Genomic DNA, 25,419 nt, shown 5'->3' on the forward strand with positions numbered 1-25,419 from the left:
CCCCGCCCCTAGCGGAGACTTCAAAAGGCCCGGCGGGCGCCGCGGCCCCAGCACCTATGAGCCGCCCCCCGCACCCGGAGCCCGTGCCGGAGTCAGAGGACGCAGAGCGGCCGAAGTTCGAGCGCAGGCGGACCCGGCCCGCGGCGCAGCCCCGCGCGCTCATGCCCCTCCCGGTGCCGCTGCGCTCTGAGCGCCCGCGCCCAGTTTAGGGAAGGGGACCCAGCACCCCCGCGCCCGCGCCCGGGGCGGCGGGACCCATGAATACAAATGCCGTTAGGAGCCCGAGGAAGGACCGACCGTCCAGCCTCGCACCTAGGGACCCAGTAAGTGCCCCGGGGCTCCTGGAGCACTGGGGGTACCGGTGTGTGTGCATAAAGGTGTGTGCGTATGGGGAGGGGGTACACATGCGGGGAGTGAGAACGGCTTGTGCTTGCGTACTAGCCAAGAACTGTGTGTGAGTGGGGGTGTGCATGTGTGCACTTGGGGGTGTGTACATGGGGTGTATGAGCCAGGCAGGGCGAAGGTGTGTAGGAGAGGTGTGTGCAGGGCTGTGTACGTTGGGGGGATCTGGCTAGGCTAGTGTGCATTTGTGAGCGTGTCAGCACTAGTGTGCATGTGTCTTCGTGTGTGGCGTCCAGAGCGCAACTGAGTCCAGACACCCCGGAGTGTGTTTGTATGAGTTTAGGAGGAGTGAGTGGCTGGGCTTGCATGTGAATGAGTGGGAGCGTGTGTCTGAGTTTGGGGTACGTGTGTGCACCCGTGAGCAGGTCCTGGAGGTGTAGGCTGAGGCGAGGGGGCTTCTAGTGCCCGGGCTCCAACTGGGGTGTGGGTGTGCTAATTTGCCAGTGTTTGCAGCCGGGTCAAAGTGTGCAGCTCTGTGCTCCAGTGTGGGATCTCAGGGAGGCTCTTCGGTGGACTCTTGAGGGGGTGAGGATGGTGGGTAAGCTCCCATTTCTTATCGAATGGAGAGGGAAGCATGAGGAGGGCGAAAAACATTTAACAAGCCCACCCACTACGGTAGGTGCCCAGGAATCTGTTATCCTGGGCTCTCTGAATCCGAGAGGAAAATACGTGTGTGTGTGCGTGTGTGTGTGTGGTAAGACACTAGTTGTCGTTGTCATGGGAGTCTGGACACTGAGTCCTGGTCCCAGATCTGTCCCTGGAACTCAGAGTTCCTTTCAGCTGTGTTATTTGTCCCCTCTCTCCCTCTATGTCTGCCTCCCAACTCGGGGACCTCGCAAGCCAGAAGTCCTGAATTCTCACCAGCCAGAAATCCCGAATCACTGAACGGGGATCATCCCGCCCCGCAGCAGTGGCCAACTCGTTCCTCTCCGTATAGCTCAGTTTCCCCACCTTTCCACGGCGGGTGGGGGATGTCTCGGCTGGGCTGTCCTGGGCCGGCCGAAGGTGTGTCCCCGGCTGCCGCCGGCAGGGGGCAGCAGGGGGCAGCAGAGGGCGGCCCAGTGCGGGGAGGAGAGAAGGTGGAGAGCCACCGCGGGCCGAGTCTTTAAATCGCCTTCATTTCCCCCAAATCCTTCCTTTTCCTCTCCTCCCCCAGGCCAGCGGGGAGGCAGCTTCCACCGCCTTCTGCGCGCCCTCGCCCGGCCTTGCTCTGTCTCCGGGGACCGCCAGCAGCCCGCCTCCAAAAGTTTGATCATCTCTTTTTCTCCTGCTTCTTGTCGGTGGAAGCAGAAAAAGAGCGAGGCAGGGCCAGCGCAGCGCCGGTACTCCTGGGACCATGGGCCTGGCACGGGCGCCCGCAGGGTCCGGGCTGCGCTGCCTGGCTGCTGGGGCGCCCCTGGGCGCGGGGCTGCGCTGGGGCTGCGGGGACCGCGCGCTCTGAGCCGGCCTGGCGCGGTGGGGCGGGGGGCCGGCGTCCCCATGGGGCGCGCCCACACTTGCCCCCCGGGCTCGGGAGCATGAAGTAAGGGCCCGCCATGGGAGTGGGGTCAGCGCAGGGGGCCCGAGGCACGACGGCGGCAGCGGCGCGCGGGGGGTGAGTACGAGCGAGGGGCTGCCCCCTCCCCAGCTTCCTGCTGCTCCAGCCTCCGGGCGGGCTGGGGCTCCCCGCCGCGCGGTGCGCTTCCAGCTGGACGGCAGCGTCCTGCCCTGTCCTGGGCCCCTGCGAGGCCGGGCGCCAGGGGTTAACGCAGACTGCGCCCCCGACCGGCCAGGGTGGGCGATCACTGCTCGCCCTGCCCCGCCTGGCCCTGCCCGGCCCTGCCTCGCCTGGCCAGGCAGCCCGATGGCGCGGAGGCGGGAGCCGAGCTGGGAAGGGTCCGTGCAGCGCCAGGCTGGGGTCAGGGCTGGGCTGAGTGGTGGCTCCTGGGGCGGCCCGCAGCAGGGCGGAGGGGAGCTTTTGGATACTTGGAAGAGGAGGGGTCTCCATTTCTGGCTGTCTCCGTGTGTTCCGGTGTCGGTGTCCACAGGTCCAGAGACCTGTAGGTCTCCGTTTCTGGCTGTTCTTATGAAACTGTCCCCAAGTTTCTAGGTCTCCTGGTCTTGGCTTCTGCTGCTGAGTGTCTTGCACGTCCTTGGTTTCTGGAAATCTTCGCGTGTGTGTTCAGTCTGTTTGGGTCTGTGTGTCTCAGTGTTTCCCTGCTCGTCTGGCGTGGAGGGGGAGGGTCTCAGTTCCTTTCTCTTTTCTGCGTGTAAAAGAAAAAGTGAGAGCCAGCATGTCACAGCAGAAAGGGCCCTGGGAGGTCACCCAGTGGAACCCCTCATTGTACACACAGATGCAGAAGCTCAGGGCCAGAGAGGGGCAGGGAATTCCAAGGAGGGGCTTAGGCAGAACTGGGACCCAGAGGCTCTGCGTCCCAGCCTGTGGAGTAGGAGTTGTAAGAGAGTGATGGCTTGCAAGACCGAGTCTCTGTGTGTGGGTGTGTGTAGGAGGGGATGAGGATGGGAGCAGCCCCTGGGGCCTATGGATTATGGGCTCATGCATACTGCCCAGGAAAGCACAGAACTTGCTGGCTTTCCATCTTGCCCCCAAGACCGGAGGACACTCCCAAGGGGCTGGTCTTGGCTGTAGCTCCACCCCACCCACCATGCCCTGCCTCTCAGAGCTGGAATGGGGGATGATACCCCCTCCTTCCTTCTCATGTCTTGGAAAAAGCTGACTGGCTGAGATCCCCCACCCCCCACCACAACACACACACACACACACACACACACACACACACACACGGTACCAGTAAGCACATGGCTGACTCATTTTCTCCAGAAGACCCTGTGCCAGGGCAGATGCCAGCGGTTGGGTAGAAAAGTAGTGCCAGGCGAGCACCCCAGAGTGGGGCCCAAGCTTTGGACAAATGGGCAGTCATGCTGCTTTGAGGCTCAGCCTCTGCCTTCTGTCTCACTGCCTCCCTCACCAAGGCAGGGCCCCAGGTCCTGTGCCCTCTGACCCCTGCGTGTCGTCTAGCTGTGCCCTTCCACACCTCTCCACAGACCACTAAAGTGCCATATCAGTTGGTGGTGGAGCACGCACACCAGCGGCAGGCAGGTTGCAGGGCAGAGACAGCCCTGCCATCAGACGGTGAGAATCCTGATTCTGCCCGGCAAGCTTGGACAAGCCACTTGCCTCTCTGCTCCTCGTTTTTCTCATCCCCAATATGGACATCTTCATTCCCCGCTAGCAGGGTTATGTGAGGGTTAATGGACGGTGCTTGTAAGGGGCTTAGAACAGCGCCTGGCTGGTAGTAAGTGCTCAGTAAACGGCAGCTGTTATTTGTATTATTATTCACTTCATCTTGAATGGATGTGTGAGTCAACTGGAAAATTCTGGGCTGCATCCTGTCCAGACAGATGACCTGTTTGTGTTCCCGTGGAAGAGGTGTAAGGTGTGAAGAAGGGAGGCTGGGTGTGACTGTCTGGCCACATGGGGCCTGGCTAGTCCACGGAGGCAGATGGGAGAGCTCCACTCCTCTTTGCTGTTCTGTGTCTTGTGGGCGGCTTCCCTCCCAGCTTACCCCAGGGGTGCACAGCCACGGCTGGAGTCCTATGAGTCCTTTTCCTTGTGTTTCAGCACCCTGGGTCTCAGCTCTGAGCTCTCAGTGTGTGTTCAAGCTGGTGTGGGTCTCCAAAATTCTGTGTGTTCCCATATAACAAGGATGAAGGAAAAACCATGCAAACCAACTAGGGGTTCTGGCAACCTAGTGGTCCAGGAGTAGCCACACTTGGTATACTGGCAGAGAGCCTTTCTCGGGAAAGGAACGCCTAGGTTCCCTTCCTGGAGGGCTGTGTGGCCAGGCTGTGTTTCCAAGGTCAGACGCCTAATGCATGGCTCTGGTTTCGGCTGCCTCCTGCCCTCTCTGGCCCCTGTGCTCTGGTCTTCCCGACATTCTGGAGCCCTGGGTTCACTGAGCCAAGGCCCACGAGTCAGCGGTGAAAACAGAAGTCTGGAAGAACAAAGCCGTGAGCCAGAGCAGGCACTAAACATTATTAGCAGTAGCCTAAACAGGATTGGAACGGGAGCAAAAGGATCGGCAGGGCCTCCTTCTGGGAGCCAACTTTCCAGGCCTGGAGCTCACTGAGATGGCTTGTTGGCTCCCCAGGCTGCATCTCTGTTCCTGTTGGTGAAGGCTGGGACTCTGGTCTCGGGCAAGTAGGAAGTCCCTGTAAGTCTCCAGTTTCTTCTCCATGGGAGGCAAGTCAAGTGAAAAGGACTGTCTGTTAAGTAGTGGAGTCAGATGTGGGTCACTGACATGCTGTGTCCCTTCTTCTTTCTAAGCCTTAGTTGCCCATCCCTACAATGAGGGGATATCTGGCCTCTAGCTGAACCCAAAGGGCTTTCTCCCACTTTATAACGCCATACTGTAGTTTGGAAGTTTTTGGGTCAAGTACACACAGAATCCAGGTCTTAGGCTGTCAGTGGCATTTTTTGAGGTGAATGAATGGGGGACAAATACTTTTGTAACAGGCCTTCAGGGCTGAAATTCTTAAGTTAGAAACCATGATGTTAGGAAGCTTAATTGAAAAGGAGATTCTGATCCCATCCCCACTCCGAGTCTTCTTTCTCCTGAACTTTGGGATTAAAAATATTTCTCCCTAAGTTATCCTCTTATTCTCTACAAAGTAGTCACCTTGGCATAACCACACGCAAGAAAAATTGACCGAGAACGACGTGTGTGGTTCTTGTGCCTTCTTCACTCCACCTGGCCTGTCCTTAGCAGCTTGGGAAGCATTCTAATAAAGGTAGATGTAACATAACACAGTGAGACTCAAGGAGTGAAGGCTGGTGTCTGGAAAGGGCTGGGAAGAGAAATGGAACAGAAACTAGTGAGGTTGCTGCAACACTGGAAAGTGAGAAGCAGTTCCTTCTGAGGGGACGTTCTCAGGAACAACACATTCCCTCCCTGGTCGTCTAAGTTCGGGATTGCTGAATGACAGAAAGTGCAGTCAACTTCTTTATTGCAGGACTTCTCAGAGCCTTTGGTCTGCAGCTGTGTTTTAGGAACTGTCACAGCTGGGAAGCAGGAGACAGTTCTTCCCCAATATATCTGGTCACAGTTTCCTGTAGTGTCTACCTGGTGAATGTGGGAAATAGTACTAAAGAAATTAGGACCTCAGAGCCTACCATGGTGACTTGGAAGAAGTACTTGCCCTCCTTAAGCCTCCCTAAGTTTTTGTCAAGTCAAAGCTGCCTGTGATTTCTTTTCAGAGCTGTTGAGGCTGCCATTTGCTTCAAGCGGGCAGGTCATGCCGGAAGGTCAGCCTGTGCTTTTCTCCCCAGGTAACCGCAGGGCAGCTAGGCACTCTGACCTTTAGTCATTGCTGGTGCTGAGCTGGAGGTGAGGCCCATGGAGGCAGGGAGGACTGGCCCCGTGCTAAAGGCATTTTCACAGCAGTGGCAGCAGGTTTGGAGAGGATGAGGAGGGACCAAGGATTATCCAGGAGCAACCCTGGAAAAAAGCAGAGGTAGGGCGGGACTGCTAGAGTTAAGGCTTTGGGAAGACACTTTTGAAAGTCCTACAATACCAGGTAATACTCATCTCTTCTACAAAACACATTAAACATTCACTTCATGCCTGCCAGATGCTGGGAACATAAGAGTGAACAAGACAGATGTGGTCCCTTCAGGGACTTGGACTAGAAAGGGAAACAAGAAAATAGACAGTGGCCACATACAAGAAACCTGCTGCAGTAAGCTCTGTGCAGTGGGCTATGGGAGGTGACACCCAAGCTGAAACTGACCAGGCTAAAGAGTGGTGTCTAGATAATAGGAGCAGCATGTGCAAAGGCCCAGAGGCTGGAGAAAGCTGTCGAGGATTCACCATCCGCATCTGAGCCTCGTTTCTGCTAGTTTGCCTTATGTTCTAAGTAACTGAAGACCCCGCATAATATTGGCTTAAAGAGTGAGGGGAGTTATTACCTCCCATATCAAGAGGGCCAAAGGAAATGCAGTCATAGGGTTGGCTAATTCAGTATCTCAAGTGTCATCTAACACCCATGAGTTTTTCATTCTGCCATCCTCACATGCTCATGGGGCTTATTACCTCATGTGCGCAAAATGGCTGTGCACCTCACTCAACAACATGAAAAGGCTGGAAGAAAACCTTCTCTCTGTCCCTTTGAAACACTGTCCCAGGGGCCCTGATAGGCCTCCCTCACATCTCATTGGCCACATTTGGGTCACATGTGAATGCCCAAACCCATCACTGGCATGGCAGATGAAACTCCCAGGATTGGCTTAGACTTATTCAGATTCATCCAATATCCTCTGAAGTTCATGTCTCCTTGAACAAGCCGAAAGGAGAATGGCTGTGGGGAGGTAACGGCCAGTGTCTTCCACCACTGTGGAGTCATGCAGGTCAGGATGACTATTGATCCTAATTGCAATTACACTGCTATTCAATCAGTGGGTGTGAGCTTGTTTTCCATTTTCCAAGTCACCCACGGAGCTGAGAAGAACCTGGGGCTCCAGACATCAAGCCCAGCAGATGGGTTTCCTGGATTATGCGATTCCTCCAAAGCACTCCATCCTAGCTTTCCTCTTGGAGGTCCATCCTGGGCCTTTGTGTCCCAGCCTTAGCCCTCCCCACCTGCCCATCACAGGTCTCTCTGACTGCATCCTGGCCAGCCATCTCTGGCCACGTGCCGCCCTCCCCTTTGCCTGCTCGAGGATCAGATGCCCCAGATGGCTTCAGGTGTCACCAGTGGCTGCTCCCACAGGAAGGTGAAATTGGATCACTGCCTCTGCCCATGTTGGCAGGAGCCTCTGAGCAGAGCATTAACTCTTCCGGTCCCCAGAATGTAGGGGCAGCAGGAACAGTCGAAGGAGCACTTGTGTGGCTGGCAGCACGCCAAGCCCTTGACATGCATGAGCTCATTTAGTCTCCACGTCTTGTCTGCAAGATAGGGAGTGTCAGCCATGTTGCAGAGGAGGAGACAGGCTCAGGGAGGCTGAGTGACTCATCCAGGTTCACACAGGTGGTAAGCCATGGGGCCAGGTTTACACCTGAGTCTGCCTGACTCCCCATCATCTCTCTTCACTCCCATTTTCCATCAGCATAAAGCCAGCTAGGCAGCTTTCTTAGCATGCATTGGTCCTGGTTAAGCGGTCTTCTCTTCCTGCCTTGGGCCTGGAGAGTGAGTTTTCATCTCTCCTGCCTTTTGAGGACATCTGTCATCCAAGCAAGCCAGACTGGTCTTCCCACAGACCATTCAGCCCTGACTCTGCCACCCATTGGGCCTGAAGATCATGAGGCCATAGTACAGATGGAGAGATTGAGGCCCAGCGAGCGGCGGGGGCTGGCCCCTGGTTGCCCAATGAGTTGACAGCAGATTTTGAGCTGGACCCTGGGTCTCCCAATGCAAGTCTTCCTGCCCACTGTTTCCTGCCCTGTGACCTTAGCTTATCATTCCGTATAAAGTGAGGTTGTATTTGTACCACATAAGCAGCTCCTGCCCTAAGAGGTTGTGCCTGGAGACCCAGGAGCATGGACTGTTCTGATGGGGTCCTAGAGCCCATGCCTTGCCTCCCACCTCCCATGGGCAAGACTGGGGTGGGACTGGGGCTGGGTGATCCACTCCCAACTCCCCAGCCGGATCTGGGCCAAGGGGTGGAAGATGATGCCGCCTTTGCTTGTGTCTCCTGGTCTCTAGGGGGTTTCTCTTCACCTGGACCTTGGTCTCATTTGCCTGTTACCTGGCCTCCACCCAAGGAGCTCCTGAAGGTAATTCTTTCTTCTCTTTGTCCAGGGGGAGACAAGGCAGGACAGAAGGGATCTGAGAGGGCAGGGGTAGGAGACATCCATGCCCCTATTTGGAACTCAATGCCTTGGTTTTCTCATCAGTAGAATGGAGCCAGTCATTGGCAAATTCTCCCTAGGCTTGAAACAATCATGTTTGATGTTTTGTAAGGGGTAGGAAGGGTTCAGTATAGAAATGTGGAAAGGGGGTGCTTTCGTTCCTCTCCAGGGCACAATCTGAGTAAGTCACTTTGGGCCAGTAAGCCTCAGTCCTCTCTATTTTTCCTGGGACAACTGTGAGAGGAGGCATGGAGGCTGCAACTCTCAGTGCCCAAGACTGTGACCTGCTCTCCCCTTCCCGTGACATCCTGCTTTTCCCTACTATCCCCGAGGAGCTGTCCAGGGGGCCAGGGCAGCGGTGGGCTGGCTACACAGCTGCCCCTTGAAACTGAAACCTCTCCCACATCTGTTTGTCAAGCAGCCACAACGCCTCTTAAAATAGCCGCCCCTCCCCCTCTTCCACACCCTCTGCTGTGTGCCGGGTAGGCAGGGTAGGCAGCGGGGGCACTCCCAGACCCCTGTGGCTTGACCCTGCACTAGGCAGGGTTTGGGCCCCTGGGAGGGGAGGGCCATGCCCGGAAGAGACTCCTGCTGCCTGGCAACATTTTGTGCAAATGTCATATTTTCCGAGCTTGCTATTTCCCCCACAAAGTAGGTGAACAGCTGTCCAGAGTCCTGAGTCAGGCACTGGGGGTTGGGGAGAGGCTGGAGATGTGTGGAGCCAGGTTTATGTAATAAAGGGATCTGGCTGTGGCCAGCTGGCTGCGTCCTTGGTGTTGCGCTGCATTCACTCCCCTGTCCCCAGTTCCTCATCCCTGATGGGATTCTGGATGTGTCTCCATCCTGCGTTCCAACCAGCCTGAGGGGCTCAGAGTAGTATGGTGGCTAAGAACAAAGACCCTGGAGCCAGGCAGTCAGGGTTTACACCCCAGCTGTGACTTTTATTATAAGCTGCATGACCTTGGGCAAGTTATTATAGCTAACTTTTCTGACCCTCATCTATCTATAAAGTGGGGATAATAGACAGCACCTGCTTCATAGATGATTGAGAGAATCAAGCAAGATAATGCATGTAAAGTACTTGGTACATAGTAAGTGCTCAATAAATATTAGTTACTGTTGTTAATTAACTTATTTACCTGGAGAGTTTGGGCAAGAACAGGCCTTCTCTATCTGCTGTGGGGCCCATAGTGGTCAGAGACTCCCAGAAGCTCAGCAGTGACCACCTCTGCCAGCTACAGGTGTCAGAGTTTTGGGGCTTTGCCACTGAGCTGCCAACACTCTGCAGGAGAGGCCTGGAGATTGGCTGGTGTCAGCTTTGAAACCGTCCTGGAGAGGATGATAAGGGAAACCTCATCGGTTCCACCTGGCCTGGCCACTTGTCATTTCCCCTGGGCAAGTGCAAGGGGCTGTAAGCTGCAGTATGCAGGGAGAGATGTGTGCCTGCTGGGGGCCTCCTGGGGGCTGCTGAGGTGAGACAACAGATGTCTTCCTGCCCTTACCTCTTCCCTAACAAGTGGTTTCTCTGTTTTAAGTTGTTTGTAGTGAGTAGTACGTTGTGATAATAAAGGGGTTTTACGTGATTAGAGCAAAATACACTACTACTCAGAGAATCCTTAAGCAGTGGATTATTTTAGCTTTGGACCTGGGGGCAGACAGAGGTGGGGAAAAGGAGGAATTGGAAGTGAAATGAAGGCCCTTGGGTCCTACAGAGGAATAAGGGTCTTCAATCCAAGCAACTGAAATAGGAGCATGCTACAGAGTCCTCAGAACAGCGATAGCACTTTATGGCCTGTTTCCCTTGTCTTACTGGCAGGGAAACTGAGGCCCGGGAGTCAGGGGGAGACTTGGGTAGAAGTACCTGGTGCAGGGCATGGGTGAGGAGGTGAGGAAGACCACCATTTCATCTCCCAGCAACCTTGGGATGTAGGCAGTCTTCGTAGCCCCGTTTTACATCGGGGGGAACTGAGGCTCCAGACGCACAGGGGGTCTGGTCTGGCCTTCTGTTTTCAGAACCTGCTATTGAACCGCTCTGCTGCTGTGTGCCAACACCCAGGTTCTCAGCTTCTCCCAGACTGACTGTCTGTCCACCTATCTGTTCATCTATCCCACAGTGGTCAGCTGAGGGCCTACTAAGTGCTAAGTGCTGCAGTCAGCCCAGTGCACATCCCTCACACTGGGTGATGAGGCAGAGAGCATTCCGCGCTTGGGCGCTGGGGTGCTGAGCTCAGGGGGGGGGGCGGCCTGAAGACTTGACCCAGACCTCAGTTCCGGAGGCAGCCTCTTCTTGCCTGCAAAGATGGAGCTCAGAGCCAGCTTCTGCAGACACTGGCAGCTCAGCTGACCGAAGGAGGTGAAATGGCCCATGAGAGGCAAGGTCAGGATCCCTTTCCATAAACACCCTGGAAGCCCTCCTCTTGCTCTGGCTAGCCCCGCCGCTGTAATTACTGGGCGGATATGACCCGGCCAGACCATGGTTCGCCAGAGGACAGAGGTTGCAGGGGTGTCTTGATGACTTCCTCTGCTTTCTCCAAAGCCACAAGGGAGGGGGTAGTCATTGGAAATGCCCTTTCCCTTCCATGCAGGTAGAAGCTCCCTGGAGTCTGCTCCTGCCAAACAGAGACCTCGGGGGTGGGCAGGGGACTGGGTGGGTTCCTAAAGGTGGTAAAACCAGTCAGGCCCCCTGGACATCCTCACCAAGCTCCAGTGACACATCCATTCTTGTCACCCTACTCCTTCACTTATAGGACTGCTTCCTGGGGGAGATTGAGGCAGAGAGAAAGGGAAACAGGTCACATTGGGCAGCCTCTAATACTCTTAGCACTAGCATTTGGTGATTATCATTATTTTTAGTATTAATATCTATCATTTGGAAATGCTTATGTTGCGCCAGACACGTTTTTCCAGTGTATTAGCTCATTTAATCCTCACAATATCCTTCTGTGTTTGATGCTACTGTGATCCCATTTAATGGATGGGGAAAACCAAGGCACTAAAGTCACAGGGCTAGTAGGTGGTGGAGCTGGGATTTGAACTCAGAAAGTTTGGCTCCAGAGTCTGTGTTTTTTACCACTATATGCAAGATCATGCAGCCAGACAAGGGATTGGTTCCAACTCTGTGCTGTCTGCCATAACCATGGGGCAGCGGGTAGCAGTGGGTGGACTGTCCTCAGCTACCTGTGTACCTAGAGGGCTCTGGGGCTGCAGCAGGCCCTGACCATGCCCTTTCCCCTCTGCCTTCCCTCTCCAGATGTGGATGTCCTCCAGCGGCTGGGCCTCAGCTGGGCCAAGGCAGCAGGTGGCCGAAGTCCCTCTCCCCCAGGGGTCATTCCGTTCCAGTCGGGCTTCATTGTTACACAGCGGGCCCGGCTCCAGGCCCCCACGACAGCTGTCATCCCTGCCGCCCTGGGCACAGAGCTAGCGCTGGTGCTGAGCCTCTGCTCCCATCGAGTGAACCATGCCTTCCTCTTCGCCGTCCGTAGCCAGAAGCATAAGCTGCAGCTGGGCCTGCAGTTCCTCCCCGGCAAGACAGTTGTCCATCTGGGGCCCCGACGCTCTGTGGCCTTTGACCTCGATGTGCATGACGGGCGCTGGCACCACCTAGCCCTGGAGCTTCGTGGCCGCACAGTCACCCTGGTGACAGCCTGTGGGGAGCGCCGGGTGCCTGTTCCACTGGCTTTCCACAGGGACCCAGTGCTTGACCCTGAGGGCTCCTTCCTCTTGGGAAAGATGAGTCCACATGCAGTTCAGTTTGAAGGTGCTCTGTGCCAGTTCAGTATCTACCCTGTGACGCAGGTCGCTCACAATTACTGTACCCACCTGAGAAAGCAGTGTGGACAGGCTGACATGTACCGGCCCCCGCTGGGACCCCCTTTCCTCCGAGACTCTGGCACACCCTATGCTTTCCAAACCAACCTTGCCCTGCTAGGCCTGGAGAACCTGACCACTGCCATGCCAGCCCTGGGGTCACGGCCATCAGGCAGGGGGCCCAGCGTGACTGTGGTGCCTGCCACACCCACCAAGCCCCTACGGACTAGCACCACAGACTTTCACAAGCATGTCTCAGTGGGGGACCCAGCCCATACCCCATGGCCACCTGCCAAGCTGTCAGCCAGTGAAATGTTTCCTCCTGAACCCCCAGCCTCTCCTGCCAGCTCCACTAAACCTGTCCAGCCATTACGAAAGAGCACAGCCACCAAAATCCCCAAAAGTCACCCAATCAAACCTTCACCCCCTTCTCCTTCAATTACCCCTGTCAAAAGCCCCCACCCCACCCAGAAGGCAGCTGCACCTTCCTTCACGAAGTTATCCCCACCCACCAAGAAGCCAGTGCTACCCATTTCCCAGCCAGTTCCTGCCAAAGTCACCCATCCCACAGTGCAGCCCATCCAGAGGAAACCCGTAATGCCCAGACCCCCACCACCCAGCGCCCGGCCCCTACCCATTGCCGCAGGTGCCTCTAAAAAGCCCTTTCCCCCCGTGGTCCAGACTGAGGCCAAGATGAGCAGTCATGCCCGTGAGCCGGCCCATGTCCGCACCAACATGCATAAACTTCCTCAACTCCCTGTTCTGCCCCCATCACCTGCCCCCAGTCCTGGCTCTACCAGGACTGCTCGGCCACTAGCCACAGCAATGCCTTCCACCCTCACTCCTGCTTCAGTCCCCACCGGAAGCAAGAAACCTACTGGATCAGAAGCCACAAAGAAAGCCAGACCCAAGAATAGCCGCCGGAAGCCTGTCCCCCTCAGACCCGGGAAAGCAGCCAGGGATGTCCCATTCAATGATCCGACAACCAGGCCCAGCCCCAGACAACCCCGGCCAAGCCGGCAGACTACCCCGGCCCCTCCAGTGGCCCCAGCACGGTTCCTGTCCTCCAGCCCCTGGCCTACAAGCAGTGGCTATTCATTCTTCCACCTGGTGGGACCCACGCCTTTCCCGCTGCTGATGGGACCTCCGGGGCCCAAGGGAGACTGTGGTTTGCCGGTAAGACTGGGTGAAGGATGCATGTTGCTTGGAGCTCGAGTGGGTGACAGGGGCAATTAAGTCAAGTGGTTACTCCTGGTCCGGGTGGAGGAAGAGCAGTAACTTAGAGCAGGGAGCCGGTTATAGGCAGAGTCTTGACTTGAACCCAGGTTTCCCATTCCTCCACTTCTGCTGTGTTCATGATTGTACACTTCTGCTCTGGATTTGTGGTCCACTGAGCCAGACTCAGGTCTGGTGGCCACCCCCCAAGTAAAAAGCACCCTGGGGCTTTGGTTGGCCCAGGCCCCCGGTCATTCCTTGCTAACCCAACTATAAAGGTCAAGTGGCTTATGGAAAAGCATGAATTGACTGGGTCCAGGTCATACAGGGCTCTGAAGGCCAGCTCCTGACTCCTAGAGCAGAGTTCCTCTGGCCTACCAGATTGGGAGTTTCGGACAAAGGCCGCACATGGGTAGTCCTGAATGTGTTTTGTTTGGCACAGGCAGCATTGTTTAAAAGTATTTAATAACTTACTAACATTTTAAAAGTGTTCTGATAGAAGACCTGGTGAACAGCTCCTCCCGGAAGGTAGAGAGAGGCAGTGGCCTGCAGGCTGTGGCAGGACAGGGCTGCCTCTTTAGACAGGACTGGCCCGCTCCTGTCTGTGCCAGGTCCCGTATCTCCCACATAGGTCTTCCAGCATGGTCCTTTCCCTGCCTGGGTCCCGTAGACATTTGATCTGTGGTCCCTGGTAGTGGCGTTTGGGGTGAGGAGGGTCAGGGTGGACCCAAGCAATCAAAGAAAGGAGAAAGAACATTCCACGTGTAGGAGACATTCTCAGGGTCAATGCCTCCAACTTGCCAGAGACTGTCTCCAGGGGCAACGACCTTTCTGCAGCGGAGGCCAATTCCTCCGGGCGGGGAATGATGGGATGGAGTTTCCAGAAAGCTGGGGCCTCTGCTCTGTTCGCTTGCCTTGGCGGTGACCACCGTGTGGTTTCCCCCTTCTGGGCTCTGTGTTTGACGTTAGGCTCCCTCCAATGTGGAGACAGTGGCAGATGCTGGGAATTCCCGGGCCTTACAAACACACTTAATGAGTTTTAATAATCATTAGGAATAATATTTATTCAGCCTGTCTCCAAGGGGACTGAGGGCCTGTTTTTATTAGAACCATATTGTAGAACGTATGGAAATCGTATGCATTGCTTTGCAATTAAGTCAACGTTGTTCTCAAGTCCCCGTGTTCTGCAACTGGCAGGGTAGAGAGCTGCGAGCAGAGGAAAGAAGGAGGAACCCTTTACACCCCTCTAGGCTACCCAGCCTGGCTCAGGCGCCAGGTGCCTGGGGCCCTGACTGCTCAGCTTTCCCAGCTGTGTGGGTGCTGGCTTTGGGGTTGAAACAGGGTGCAACGCCGCCTCTGACAGCGGGTGGTGAGGTTCACGGTCTCTGCTCTGCTGAGTGCAGGAGGCCAACCCTGCCTCCCAAACTGTGTGTGGGGTAGAGAGAGGATGGCCAGGTCTGAGCCAGCAGAACTGCAGCAGGAACAGTTTTTAGGGTATAGAATCTGCCTTTGGGTCTGGAGGACCCCCAAGCTGCATACTCCCCTCTGCGTTTGGTGACGTGGTTCAGCAGGAGGTGAGGCCTCCTTCCAGATGTTCTCCTTGAGCTTCCCGGTGATCGAAGGTGCTGGAGTCGACCCGTGCAGTGGATGGATTCTTAGGCATCATTCAGTTCAACCTTCCTCAGTGGGCAGGTGCGGCGTCTGGAGGCTGTGCCCAGAGAGGGCCAGGATTTTCCCAAGGGGACACAGCACGTAGGAGGCAGAGGTGAATTTTACGCCCCAGCTCCAGACTCCAGCGTATGCCATCCCACTCCTGTGAGTATCCACTCTGAGACCCTAGGACTCAGAGCCAGGAGGCTGGGGGTCTCAGAGGTATGTCAGTCCCCGTCCTTGGCCTCAAGGAAAGCGCTCAGTGTCCAGAATCTTCTGTTTCTATCCCCATCATGTTTATTGTTACTTCCACGTGTGGCATTTCCTTTTCGGACCTCACAGGAACTGGTTCAGGAGGGGCAGGATGTGTGTATTAATCCCAGCTCTACAGAGGAGGGCGCAAGGGTTAGAGGGACCAAAGATTTGGCCAACGGCATCCAGCATGTTCTTGCAGGACCTGGGCTGCAACTCTGGGTCCCTGACTTCCAGCAATGTCCATGGCTCTTCCTGCTCCTCCAGCCCGAGGGTTAAGAGGAAAGACGGCAGTCTGCCTGGGGGGCATCCCGTCTCCTGCCCTGGGCTCCCCCCTAATCTCAACCTTCTTCAGTTTAGAATCTAGCCTCACTCCAGTAGGAACCCAGAAGCTTTCAGAAGCTAGGTCCAGTTTTTTGTGTGGCAGGGGCAAACCTGTCATTTGTATTTCACCAGATACCAGAAATTATGTAATTGAAGTGGCATCTTTGAGCGGTGACAAGAACGCGTGTTCCTTTTGTCCTCTCTTATTTGCCCTCAACCCCCCTATACATTCAGAATCTAATCCCAGCAGAGCAGCAGCTATGCTGCCCAGGGCACAGGGCTTAATTCAGGGTAGGGACTGGCAGACCTTGACCCCACCCTTTACTAGCTCTGTGGCTCTGACTCAGCTTCAGCCTCAGTTTCTGCAGAATGTAAGACAATAGGAGCTCCCAGCTCTTGTGAGGAAGCAAGTTGGGTGATCTCCAAGGCTGCCTTGGCGATCTAGCTTGCTGGGTGACATGGGGAACTTTTTTCCTCTCCCTGGGGCTCTGTGACACGGTATTGGAAGCGCTCCCTCCTTAGAAACGACTGTGGGACCTTTCAAAGCCTGAGAGGGGTGCCATGGCTGTGTCTGACTGGTTCTGCATGGTTCTCGAGGGGCACGAGATAGACTGGCAGAGGCGGAGGCAGAGCTCTGGGCCTGAGCCTGCCAGGAGTTGTAACCACTGAGCAAGGGAGCTCTGTGGGAGCCCCAGGAGCGGGGGGAGCATGGAAAAGCTGAGCTGGGCCCGGGCTGGGGAGGGGCAGGGAGACTGCGGTTCACAGAAGCTGCACAGAAGCTGCACAGAAGCCCCACACCCGGGAGGAGGAAAGGCAAGGCCTTTTTTATTCATGACCAGGCCGCTGGCATTTGCACTGGTTTGTACTGTTTGCAGGCGTCACCTCGGGGAGACCCGGCCGAGGGCCTGGCCCAGAGCAGATGCTCCGTGACTATCTGTGAATGAAAGAATTTGATCCTTACAAAAAACAACTTGTTCTGACTCCTAGGCAGGGCTCCTTGAGGTTACACAGATCTCTGCTGCTGGTGGGATAAGGAGGCCACATAGAGTGGAAAAGCCCACAGTCTTTAGATTTGGAATGACCTGGGTTTGAACCATTCCCTTATCCAGCCATCCTTTCCTTCTTTCAACAAAGTTGATTAAGTGCCTGGTAGGTGTCAGGTGCTGTGTGACCTTTGACAAGTGGCTTAACCTCTCTGAGCATCAGTTTCTACCTCTGTAAATTGAGGATATGGTATCATCTACATTTCCAGGGTTGTTGTGTGGATTGAATGAGATGAGGGATGTAAAGCACCCTCAGAACCTGAGTCCCAGTGGATTGTTGTGACTGATGGTTGAGGTGCAGGCATTATTGCACAAAGAAAACCAGGAGGGTGTGGACACAGGAGTATCTTCATACTGTTGGCAGTTAGGAACTGGGACTAGATCTTGAGAAATTCACCCCTTATACCGGTATCACCTAGAACCCAGGAGAATGGAGGAGTGTTTTGCTCTGTCTTTATCATGTCACTTTTAAGCTCCTACTGTGTGCCAGGCTCTGTACTAAGCAGTTTGCGTGCTGTATCTAATGACTCCAGCTCTGGGCCCTCTCAGAGGAACAGGGTAATTGAGGATAGTTTAAGGAAGGGACTATTTACAGAGCTGCGGGCAGCATCAAAGGAATCAACAGCGGTTGTCATAGCACAAGGGTTCGGGTCCGACTTAAAGGTATAAGGGTAGGGGAAGATATTACCAGAACCCAGGAGAGTTAACACCTGACCAGGGGTCTATGACAGGAGCTGGGGCCAAATTACCTTACAGCAGGGAGGGAGCAGGGAGAGAAATACCCTGCCCACTCTCTCCTTCTGCAGTGGCCTCCCATTGGCCAAACCCAGCCAGAAGCAGAGAGCAAGAAAGCCTGGGGATGTAGCCTGTAGAGGTCAGCTTCCCAAGGCACAGAGTGGATCTCGGGGACAAATGGAGAATACCAAGCACACACACGTTATCTTGGAAGATGAGTATTACATCCCCATTTTACAGCTGGACAAATGGATGCCCAAAGGCACAGGAGATGACGTTACTTGCCCAAGGCCCCATGAAGAAGCCCTGTCCCAATAGGCCCTTCACTAGGAGAGAGACTGGGGAAGGCTCAGCATCCTGTGGGCTATTCTTGGCAATAATTGTGGGCTCAGGTGGTCAGAGACGGGAGGTCCCTTTGAGATCCCCTACCTGCCCCCCATCAGGCTACAGGCACTGAGCAAAGGTGCAGAGACTGAAAATTCATTGCAAAGGGTCACGTGGGCAGTTAGCAGCACACTCAGGATTGGACTCAAGTCGCCCAGATTTTAGGCCTGTGAAACTTCTCCTTGCTTGCTACCAGGAGCCATGCCAGCCAGGACTTACTTCTTTCTGCAAGGCTTGGCAGATGGCTCTTACAGCTGGACATAAGGGTGGACTTGTTTCGTGCAATGGGGTTCCCTAGGTCCGGCTATCAGAGGCCAGGACCCTTGGGAGAAGCCCAGAGTGGGGGCTTGGTTGTTTCCATGGTTCTGTTTGCACGAGCCTTGAACCCAGGCCTCACCCACCTCCCCCAGACAGTCTTTCGGCCCCTGCTTCCCTCCCCCTCAGCACTGGGCCCTCTCAGAGGCCCCGTTGTTTGCAGCGTGGAGTGGAAAATCCCACCCCGGCCTTGTGAATCATTCCAGAGTCACCCGCTCAGGCGTTGGGCCCTGGAAAGAAATGGCAGCTTTTTTCCACTGCATGGAGAACAGGCAGGGTCTCAGATCAGGGAAGAGGGGGTGCCTGCCCTCACTCGCCCACTAACAAAGTGAGTACTAAATGGGGAAGGGCCAGGTCTGTGGCTGCAGCTGGGTGCTAGGCGGCCCTGGCTTAGGTTGGTCGAGGAGGGCTGGCTAGACCTGCAGCTGGGGGCTGGGCTGCCATGTCAAGGAGGCAGGCCATGGACTGACATCACTAGGCCAAGCCATGGGTCCCAGCTGGCACTTAGAGTCTGCTCTGCAGATGTTGTGGATGAGGTCAGACTCCAGCTTGGATGTCCCCGTTTCTGGGGCAGAAGAAATGCCAAGAGGGAGTGTCCAGGCCTCTGCAGTGGCAGCCCTCCCATCTTCCATGAGGGAGCTACACCCACAGAGAGTGTCCCTTCCTGGAGCCCTGCACCAGCCCTCGCCCCTCTGGGCCTTGGCCTCCTTCTCTGTGAGATGGGCATGAGCTCACTTTTCTTCTCCTGCTCGATAACCTAGAGGAGGAAGTCGCTACCACCCTGTAATTCAGGAAGTGCCAACGTTGGGAAGCTTCCAGAATGTTTATTTCAAAGATGCCCACGGAAGGGAAAGGAGTTATCCAAGGTTGCGCAGCTAGTCAGAATACATCTGGCCACGAGTTTCTGTGTGGAAGTTGCGCAGGGTAGGAGAACAAGTCCAATGGTCTTGGGCTGAATCCAGGCTCTGCCTGTTAGCTCTGCAGCTTTGGGCAAATCACTGTGCTCTTGCTGAACGTCTCTTTGATTTCTCATCTATTAAATGGGCGTAGGAATGACAACTATACCTACTATAATACTTAGCTTTAGCCTCTGCTTTGCCCTTTAATTCTGGGTCACATGAAAGAAGAGGGCCACGGAGGGCCTTCGAGGAAGGGAAATATTTTACTCTTCCTGAAAAACAGATGTCGAGGAGGGTGAGTTAGAATCTAGAGCTGGGGAGTTTCCAGCAGCTTGCTTAACAGGCACAACAGCTAACTTTTTGAACATTCACTGTGTGCCAGGCACTAGAATTAGCACTTTTTATAGGTTATCTGTCAGCGAGGTGCTATTATATCCTTGTTTCATAGTTAAAGAATGAAGACTTGGAGACTGGAAGTCACTTGCCCAAAGCCACACAGCTAGTCAGTGGGGATGCCCAGTGTGAACCCAGGGCCTCGGTCTTACACTGTAGTCTTCTGCTCCCCGCGGAGGAGCAGGAAGTCGATTGGACCTGGATCCCAATCCTGCAGAACTGGACGTAGGACTAGAGACTGTCCCTCCAGCCTTTCAGGCTCTGGATGAAAGGAAGACAACCGCCTATTTGGCCAGTGGTACCAGAAGCTCAGAGGTAGCTGGGACTTGTCTGAGGTCACGCAGCAGTGCCCCTCCCTCCCTCCCTCCCTCCGGGGCTGGTACCCATATCTGTCTGTCTGGATCTCTCTTCTGATTGTTATTCATGGAAGAGCAAGCACGTGGTGTTCACAGGCCAGAACTGTGAACCGAGGCTGCCCAGCGTGAGGTCTGGATTAATTACCAGCCAAACTGTACTGGGTTTTCAACACTGATTTTAAGTCTGGGCAGGAAACCTGGAATCTCATTGATGGTTATTTGAAACAAATGAATTCCCCAGGCCTCACACATCCTCGAAAGCCTGGCTTCTAAGGCTCTGTGTTCAGTTCTTCAGATCAGGCACTTGGTTAATTGTCATTTACTCCTTGGGATAGATGGGACAGTAGCTATTGAACCCATTGTAAAGGGGAGCAGCGGAGAACAGACAGGCTGAAGGGCTTGCACAAAGTCTCCAACTATTCAGTGGCAAAACCAAGATTTGAACAAAGGTCAGCCCACAGTTTAGTAAGTCTGTTTGTCTGCTTCCCTTCCTGTGTGAAGGGAAGAGAGGTAAGGCCAGACAGGTGCTCCATGAATGCCACATTGCAGGGTTAGGCCATTCTCTTGTGGGAAATGGGGAGCCATTAAATGTTATTGAGCAGGAGAGTGCCTTGGGAAGGTGAACCAGGCTGTGGAGGACTGGAGAAGGGAGAGGGTGGGCGCCGGGAGACAAATGAAGGGGCTGTTACAGATTCTTGGGGAGCAGTGATGATAAAGGCTGGGCCACTGGAATAGATGAAACATTTGAGTGACGATTACGTACGAGGCACTGTGTTACGCATTTACTGTCACTCATTTCATCCTACCCATAATACTGCGAAGAAGGTATTATTGTCCCCATTTTATAGGCACAGGATGGTTGAGGAACTTGCCCAAACCCAGCTGGTAAGTGGCAGCACTGGGATTTGAACCCAGGCTTGTCTGATGCTTGTGCCCTTTATACTACACTGCATTTCTGTGGTGCAAAGATGCTTGGTGTAACCTTGGACAAGTCCTTTCTCTGCTCTGGCTCTGCAGAGAACTTGGCTGAGCTCCGAGGTCTCTTGCTATTTTATTTTATCAAATATTTGGCTGAGCCCTGGGGAGAGAGAGATGATTCATATTCCATTATTTCCTTTGAGGAGACCATGGTCTGGTGCGAGAGACAGGCTTCTAAGCAGACAATTTGGTGAATAATATAGAGGCCTTTAAAGTAGAGGGAGAGAGCGGGACTTGGCCCAAATTGGAGGAGAGATCAGGGAGGGCTTCCTGGAGGAGGTGATACACTAAGTTAGCTGAGTAATAAAAGATGAGAGCTTCAGAGACTGAGAAATAGCAGCTGCAAAGGCCTGAAAGCCCCAAAGAGCATAAGTTCCTCAGGCAGGAATCTCAGGGAACTCCTCTTTTTAGCCATGGGAGTTCCATGCACAGCTACCCCAACAAGCTCTAGACAGGTTTGTTGAATGAATGCTTGAACATATTCTCTACTGCCACTTGGCACTGACGCTGTCTTGCTTTTTCTTCAGGGTCCCCCTGGGCTGCCTGGGCTCCCTGGAGCCCCCGGTATGCGGGGGCCTCGGGTAAGTGATCACACACCATCCTTTGGAGCTTTGGTTGGCTCTCTGGCCTGCATCCCGCTGGCCCTCCAGTTCCAGTTTTGCTATGCTTCCTCAAGTTGTTCCCTGCCCCTCTGTGACATTCATTTTCCACTTCGTCCATGGGCGTGGACTTAGGGATCTTAAAGGCATTGTATGGCCAGACATGGAACAGCTATGACCTCCCGCAGGGCCTCAGTTGTCCACTGCAGACAACCTGGGGTGGAGAAGTGGTTTTTGCAGACCATATCTCTGAGCTGATGGGCCTTGGTGTTTGTCCAGGAAAATACTGACTTAGAAAGACATGACCCTTACATCCATCTTCCCATCTCTTCAGGACCATCCTGGAGTAGGGGTGGTGACATAGGCAACTGGTCAGACCAGGCCAGGGAGGGAGTGAGCTCTCTGTGCTGAGAAGTTCAACTAGAAGCTGAAGGGTGGCTTGGCAAAGCTGCAGTGGCTGGTGTGAGCTAGTGTGAGTCTCTGGGTGAAAAACAGCTCCTGCGGGAAACCCCCATGGGTCAGTATGATCACTTATGATCATTCTCATTTTAGGGATGAAGAAACCAAGCGTTCAATAAATGGCAGAGCCAAGACTGGAACCCAGACTCTTAACTATATGCTGGGACCCCTCCCTCTTAGAGGGAACTCTGCCCTTTTCCCAAGGGGACTCAGACCCACGGCGCCTAACATCTGTGCCCAGGCTGAATCAGCCTTTCCCACGCTGGGTGCCTGGTGAGGCCCTGGCAGAGATAGCTGCCTGGGGCATATTTTTAGCTCTGAACCCAGCGGATGGTTCTGGTTATGCAATTACTCGAGCCCTAGCTCCCCTTCAGACCTGGCCCAGTGCTCCCTGGGCCCAGGGCTCTGGAATCTGCTGTCTGCAGTGGCATTTCCTCCTGGCTTCAGAATCTCCATGGAGCATATGCCCAGAGCTGGGGACCACAGAGGTGTCAGGGACACTGCTGGCCACAGGGCCTTGTGCTCTGGGACCAGGATAAAGCCCTTTGAGCTCACATGGCAGGGCCATGCCCTCGGCCTGTGCTCCCGCACGCCTGAGCCCTCCAGCCCCCGACTGTTGCTCAGGCCGTCCTCTACAAATGGCATACCCTCTTCTGTAGTCCTCCTCCATCCACAGCTCAGATCAAATGCCAGCTCCTTTGCTGATGACCACTTCCTTTGCGGAGCTCCTGCAGGACTTTCTCTGCCCCTCTGCGTGGCACGGATCAATTTCTAAAACTCCTATCAACCGCTGAACTCTGTTTACTGCGCTACACATGCATGATCTCATTCCATCTTCCCAGCCATCCTGAGAACTAGGTTCCCATATTATCCTTATTTTATAGGCGAAGAAACTGAGGCTCAGAAAGTGTAGGTAACTTTGCGTAAAGTGTAACATAGAGTAAATGCCAGAGCCAGACTGAACCCAGACAGCCTGACTGCAGAGCCTGTGGTCTTAACCATCTAAGTGCTAATTTTTGTCTCCTCGGCTGAGCCCCTCCGGGCCAGAGACAGGCCCTGCTAACTTCTTTTGCTTACCCGATGATAGCAGAGTGCCCTGTGTGCAGCAGGTGCTGAGCAAATGTTTGCTGATGAGTTTTGGTCTGTGAGTCAAGAACATTTCCACCAAGACGCTGTGTTGTCTCAGCCAAATTCCTTCTCCTCTCTGGGCCTCAGTTTCCCCACCTGTAAAACATGTGATCATGGTAAGACATTCTCAAGGTTCCCCCCAGCTCTGAAATTTCCTGAGTGAGTGAAAGCCTGTCCTGACATCCATCTCAGTCTCTTTGTGGGCCGCCACCCCTCCCCACCCCTTTCCCCCCCCATGCATCATCCTGTTTTCTAGACTGGAAATTCCATAGATCATAAAAATCCAAAGATAATGGAATGCTGGGATTAAGTAATCCCAGTTCCTCTCTGCACAGATGGCTCTGGGGCTCAGGCAGGGGGAGGACCTCACCTGAAGTCAGTGGCATGCCCCTTCCCACCTCCATATACTCCCGCCACCCGTTGCCCATCGAGGGACACTGGGGAATCCCTGGGCCCTTCCCCCACCCGCCTTTCTGGGCTACAACATTTATAGAATTGGTCTGCTTGGCTCCCACTCAACTATGTGCTTCATTTCTCTACAAGGCAGTGGCTAGAGAGGGGTGGGGAGGTGGGGGCAGGGAAGCAGGAAGCCCCCACCTTCACGAGCTGCCAATGGGGTAGCTGAGTGCTCCGCCCCACCATCTTTGGGGTAGCTGGGGGGAAGTGGCTACCCTTAAACTCTCATAGCCCATGCCTGGTTCTGGGGTGCTGGTTGGGCCTCTCCTCAAACACCCCCGCCCGAACTTTGCCTAATTCAGGCTGAGCTCTGAAATTAGACCCTAGGAATCTGAGGTTGTCCAGATTCCTTAGAGACCACTGAGTCCCAGTCATTCATAGGACAGATGGGGAGACTGAGGCAGGCAGAGGGGAGGCGCAGACGTGGTTCTAGGTCTTGACACTTTTGGGTTACAGCCCTGTGTCAGCAGACAACACTTTTGGTGGGAAGTTAGGAGGGGCTGTATGGCTGATTATTTTAGAGGGAGAGTCACCCATGACACTGTTATAAATACCTCAGGCTGAGTGAGCTTCTGAACACTGTTCTTTCTAGATGTTTTCAGAGAAGGGGAGGGCCTCAGTTCAGGCATCGAGGAAGAGGGAGATGCCTGGGTTGAAAAGTGACAGGCTGCAGCTGGAAAATTGGCCTCAGAGAGGGAGGAAGGCAGCAAGTTAATACACAGTTAGCCAGATGGGTCAAGAAGGGCCAGGGACAAGGGCACTACGTCTGGAAGCTGGTGTAGCGGAGGGCACCACAGGGCATTTTGAGGTGCCTCTCCCTATCCCCACTGCCTCAGATTATTCCTACTGGACGAAGACCCTCAGGAATTACCCAATTCTTGGGGCTCTGTTTATACTACTTGGCTGCAAGGCTGTAATTCAGAGCCCTTGCTGGAGAAAGTGGACATAACTGGACCCAGCTGTTGTAGCAGATTCAGATATGTCCTGGGAAAACCCAATGCCATGAATCAGCCCTGGACTTGAAGCCCTTGAGGCCCTTGTTCTGGCCCTTGCTTGGCCACTACTCTACTGTGTGACGTTGGCCAAGACTCTTTGACTCTCTGGGCCCAGTCTTACCGGCTGCTCCATGGACCCTGGAGGACGCTGTAAGCTCAGAGCCTGTAGGAATACAAAGGCGAGCTCTGACTCTGTGTTGTGGCCATAGGAGGCCTGTGCCTTTTTTCAGAAGAGGCCAAGCGTTCCCTTCATTGAACTCGCAACTCCAAAGGGTCATACCACAGTCCCGCTGGAGTCATAAGGGTGGAGAGTTTCTTTTAGGCAGGAGTCCCCAAAGGTTCCCTGGAGGAGGTAGCATTTGAGCCAGATCTTGAAGGATGGGGTGGGTTTCAGCTGTAGGGGATGGTTGGGAACGGCACGACAGATGATGGGAACAGCAAAGGTGATGAAAGGAGAAAGTAGCAGGCACGGAGTAAGGAAGCAAATAGCTGCGTGTGCTTTGAGCCTGAGGAAGCCAGCTGGGAAGGGCTGACGGAGCCAGCTGGAGAGAGTGTGGAAAGGCGGTAAAATTTAGCTGTTAAGGGCTTGTGCTCTGATGTCACACATCTGAGGTTGAGCTGTAGCTCTGTCCCTTAGCAGCTGGGTGACCTGAAAAATTATAAACTTTTTTGAACACCAGCTTTCTCCTATTCAAGATAGGAATAGTGACAGCACCTACCTTGTGGGTGAATGGATAAAAATGAGATAATGCATGAAAGTGGGGTAATGCATCCAGGGGATCCTCCTTAAAAGAGGGCTGCCATCACAATACTACTCAGAGTTGGCTAGAGGGAAGACTCAGCCGATGGAAGGAACCTGCCAGCACTGCTATAGGAAGTGTAATGGTCCCTATTTTCCCTCACTTCTTTGTTTCCTTTCCCTTTCAGGGTCCTCCGGGGCCTTATGGAAATCCAGGCCTACCCGGACCTCCTGGAGCCAAAGTGAGTATTTGCCGTGGGGTCTAGAGATAGGGCCATGTTTAGAGTGCTTCCTAGCGGCTCCTGGTGGGAGGTTTGCAGAGTGGTACCAAGGATTCACACCACGCCACAGGCATTCCCTCAGCATCTCTCAGGTGCCAAGCTCCATGCTGGACTGGGGACAGTGAAGAGTTAGGAGTTTAGCTTCCGGTTGGGAGGGAGTGG

The 25,419-nt window shown here is 54.4% G+C and overlaps 1 protein-coding gene across 3 annotated transcripts in view; it reads left to right on the forward strand.

Annotated features, from left to right (window-relative positions):
• The first annotated feature begins 203 nt into the window (after positions 1–203).
• COL27A1 (collagen type XXVII alpha 1 chain) overlaps positions 204–25,419 on the forward strand; it is a 134,679-nt gene continuing 109,463 nt past the window's right edge. For 2 of the 3 annotated variants that reach the window (XM_081067126.1, XM_081067128.1), the window contains exons 1-5: positions 1,545–1,996; positions 8,104–8,174; positions 11,500–13,232; positions 21,128–21,181; positions 25,165–25,218. In XM_081067126.1, the coding sequence (XP_080923252.1) occupies positions 1,938–1,996; positions 8,104–8,174; positions 11,500–13,232; positions 21,128–21,181; positions 25,165–25,218 (1,971 nt within the window). In that variant the 5' untranslated portion in view covers positions 1,545–1,937. Of the gene's footprint in view, positions 324–1,544; positions 1,997–8,103; positions 8,175–11,499; positions 13,233–21,127; positions 21,182–25,164; positions 25,219–25,419 lie in introns of those variants that run through there. The other variant, XM_081067127.1, reaches the window with a different exon arrangement.

Source organism: Rhinolophus hipposideros, assembly GCF_964194185.1.
Source record: "Rhinolophus hipposideros genome assembly, chromosome: 11".
Classification (NCBI taxonomy): Eukaryota; Metazoa; Chordata; class Mammalia; order Chiroptera; family Rhinolophidae; genus Rhinolophus; species Rhinolophus hipposideros.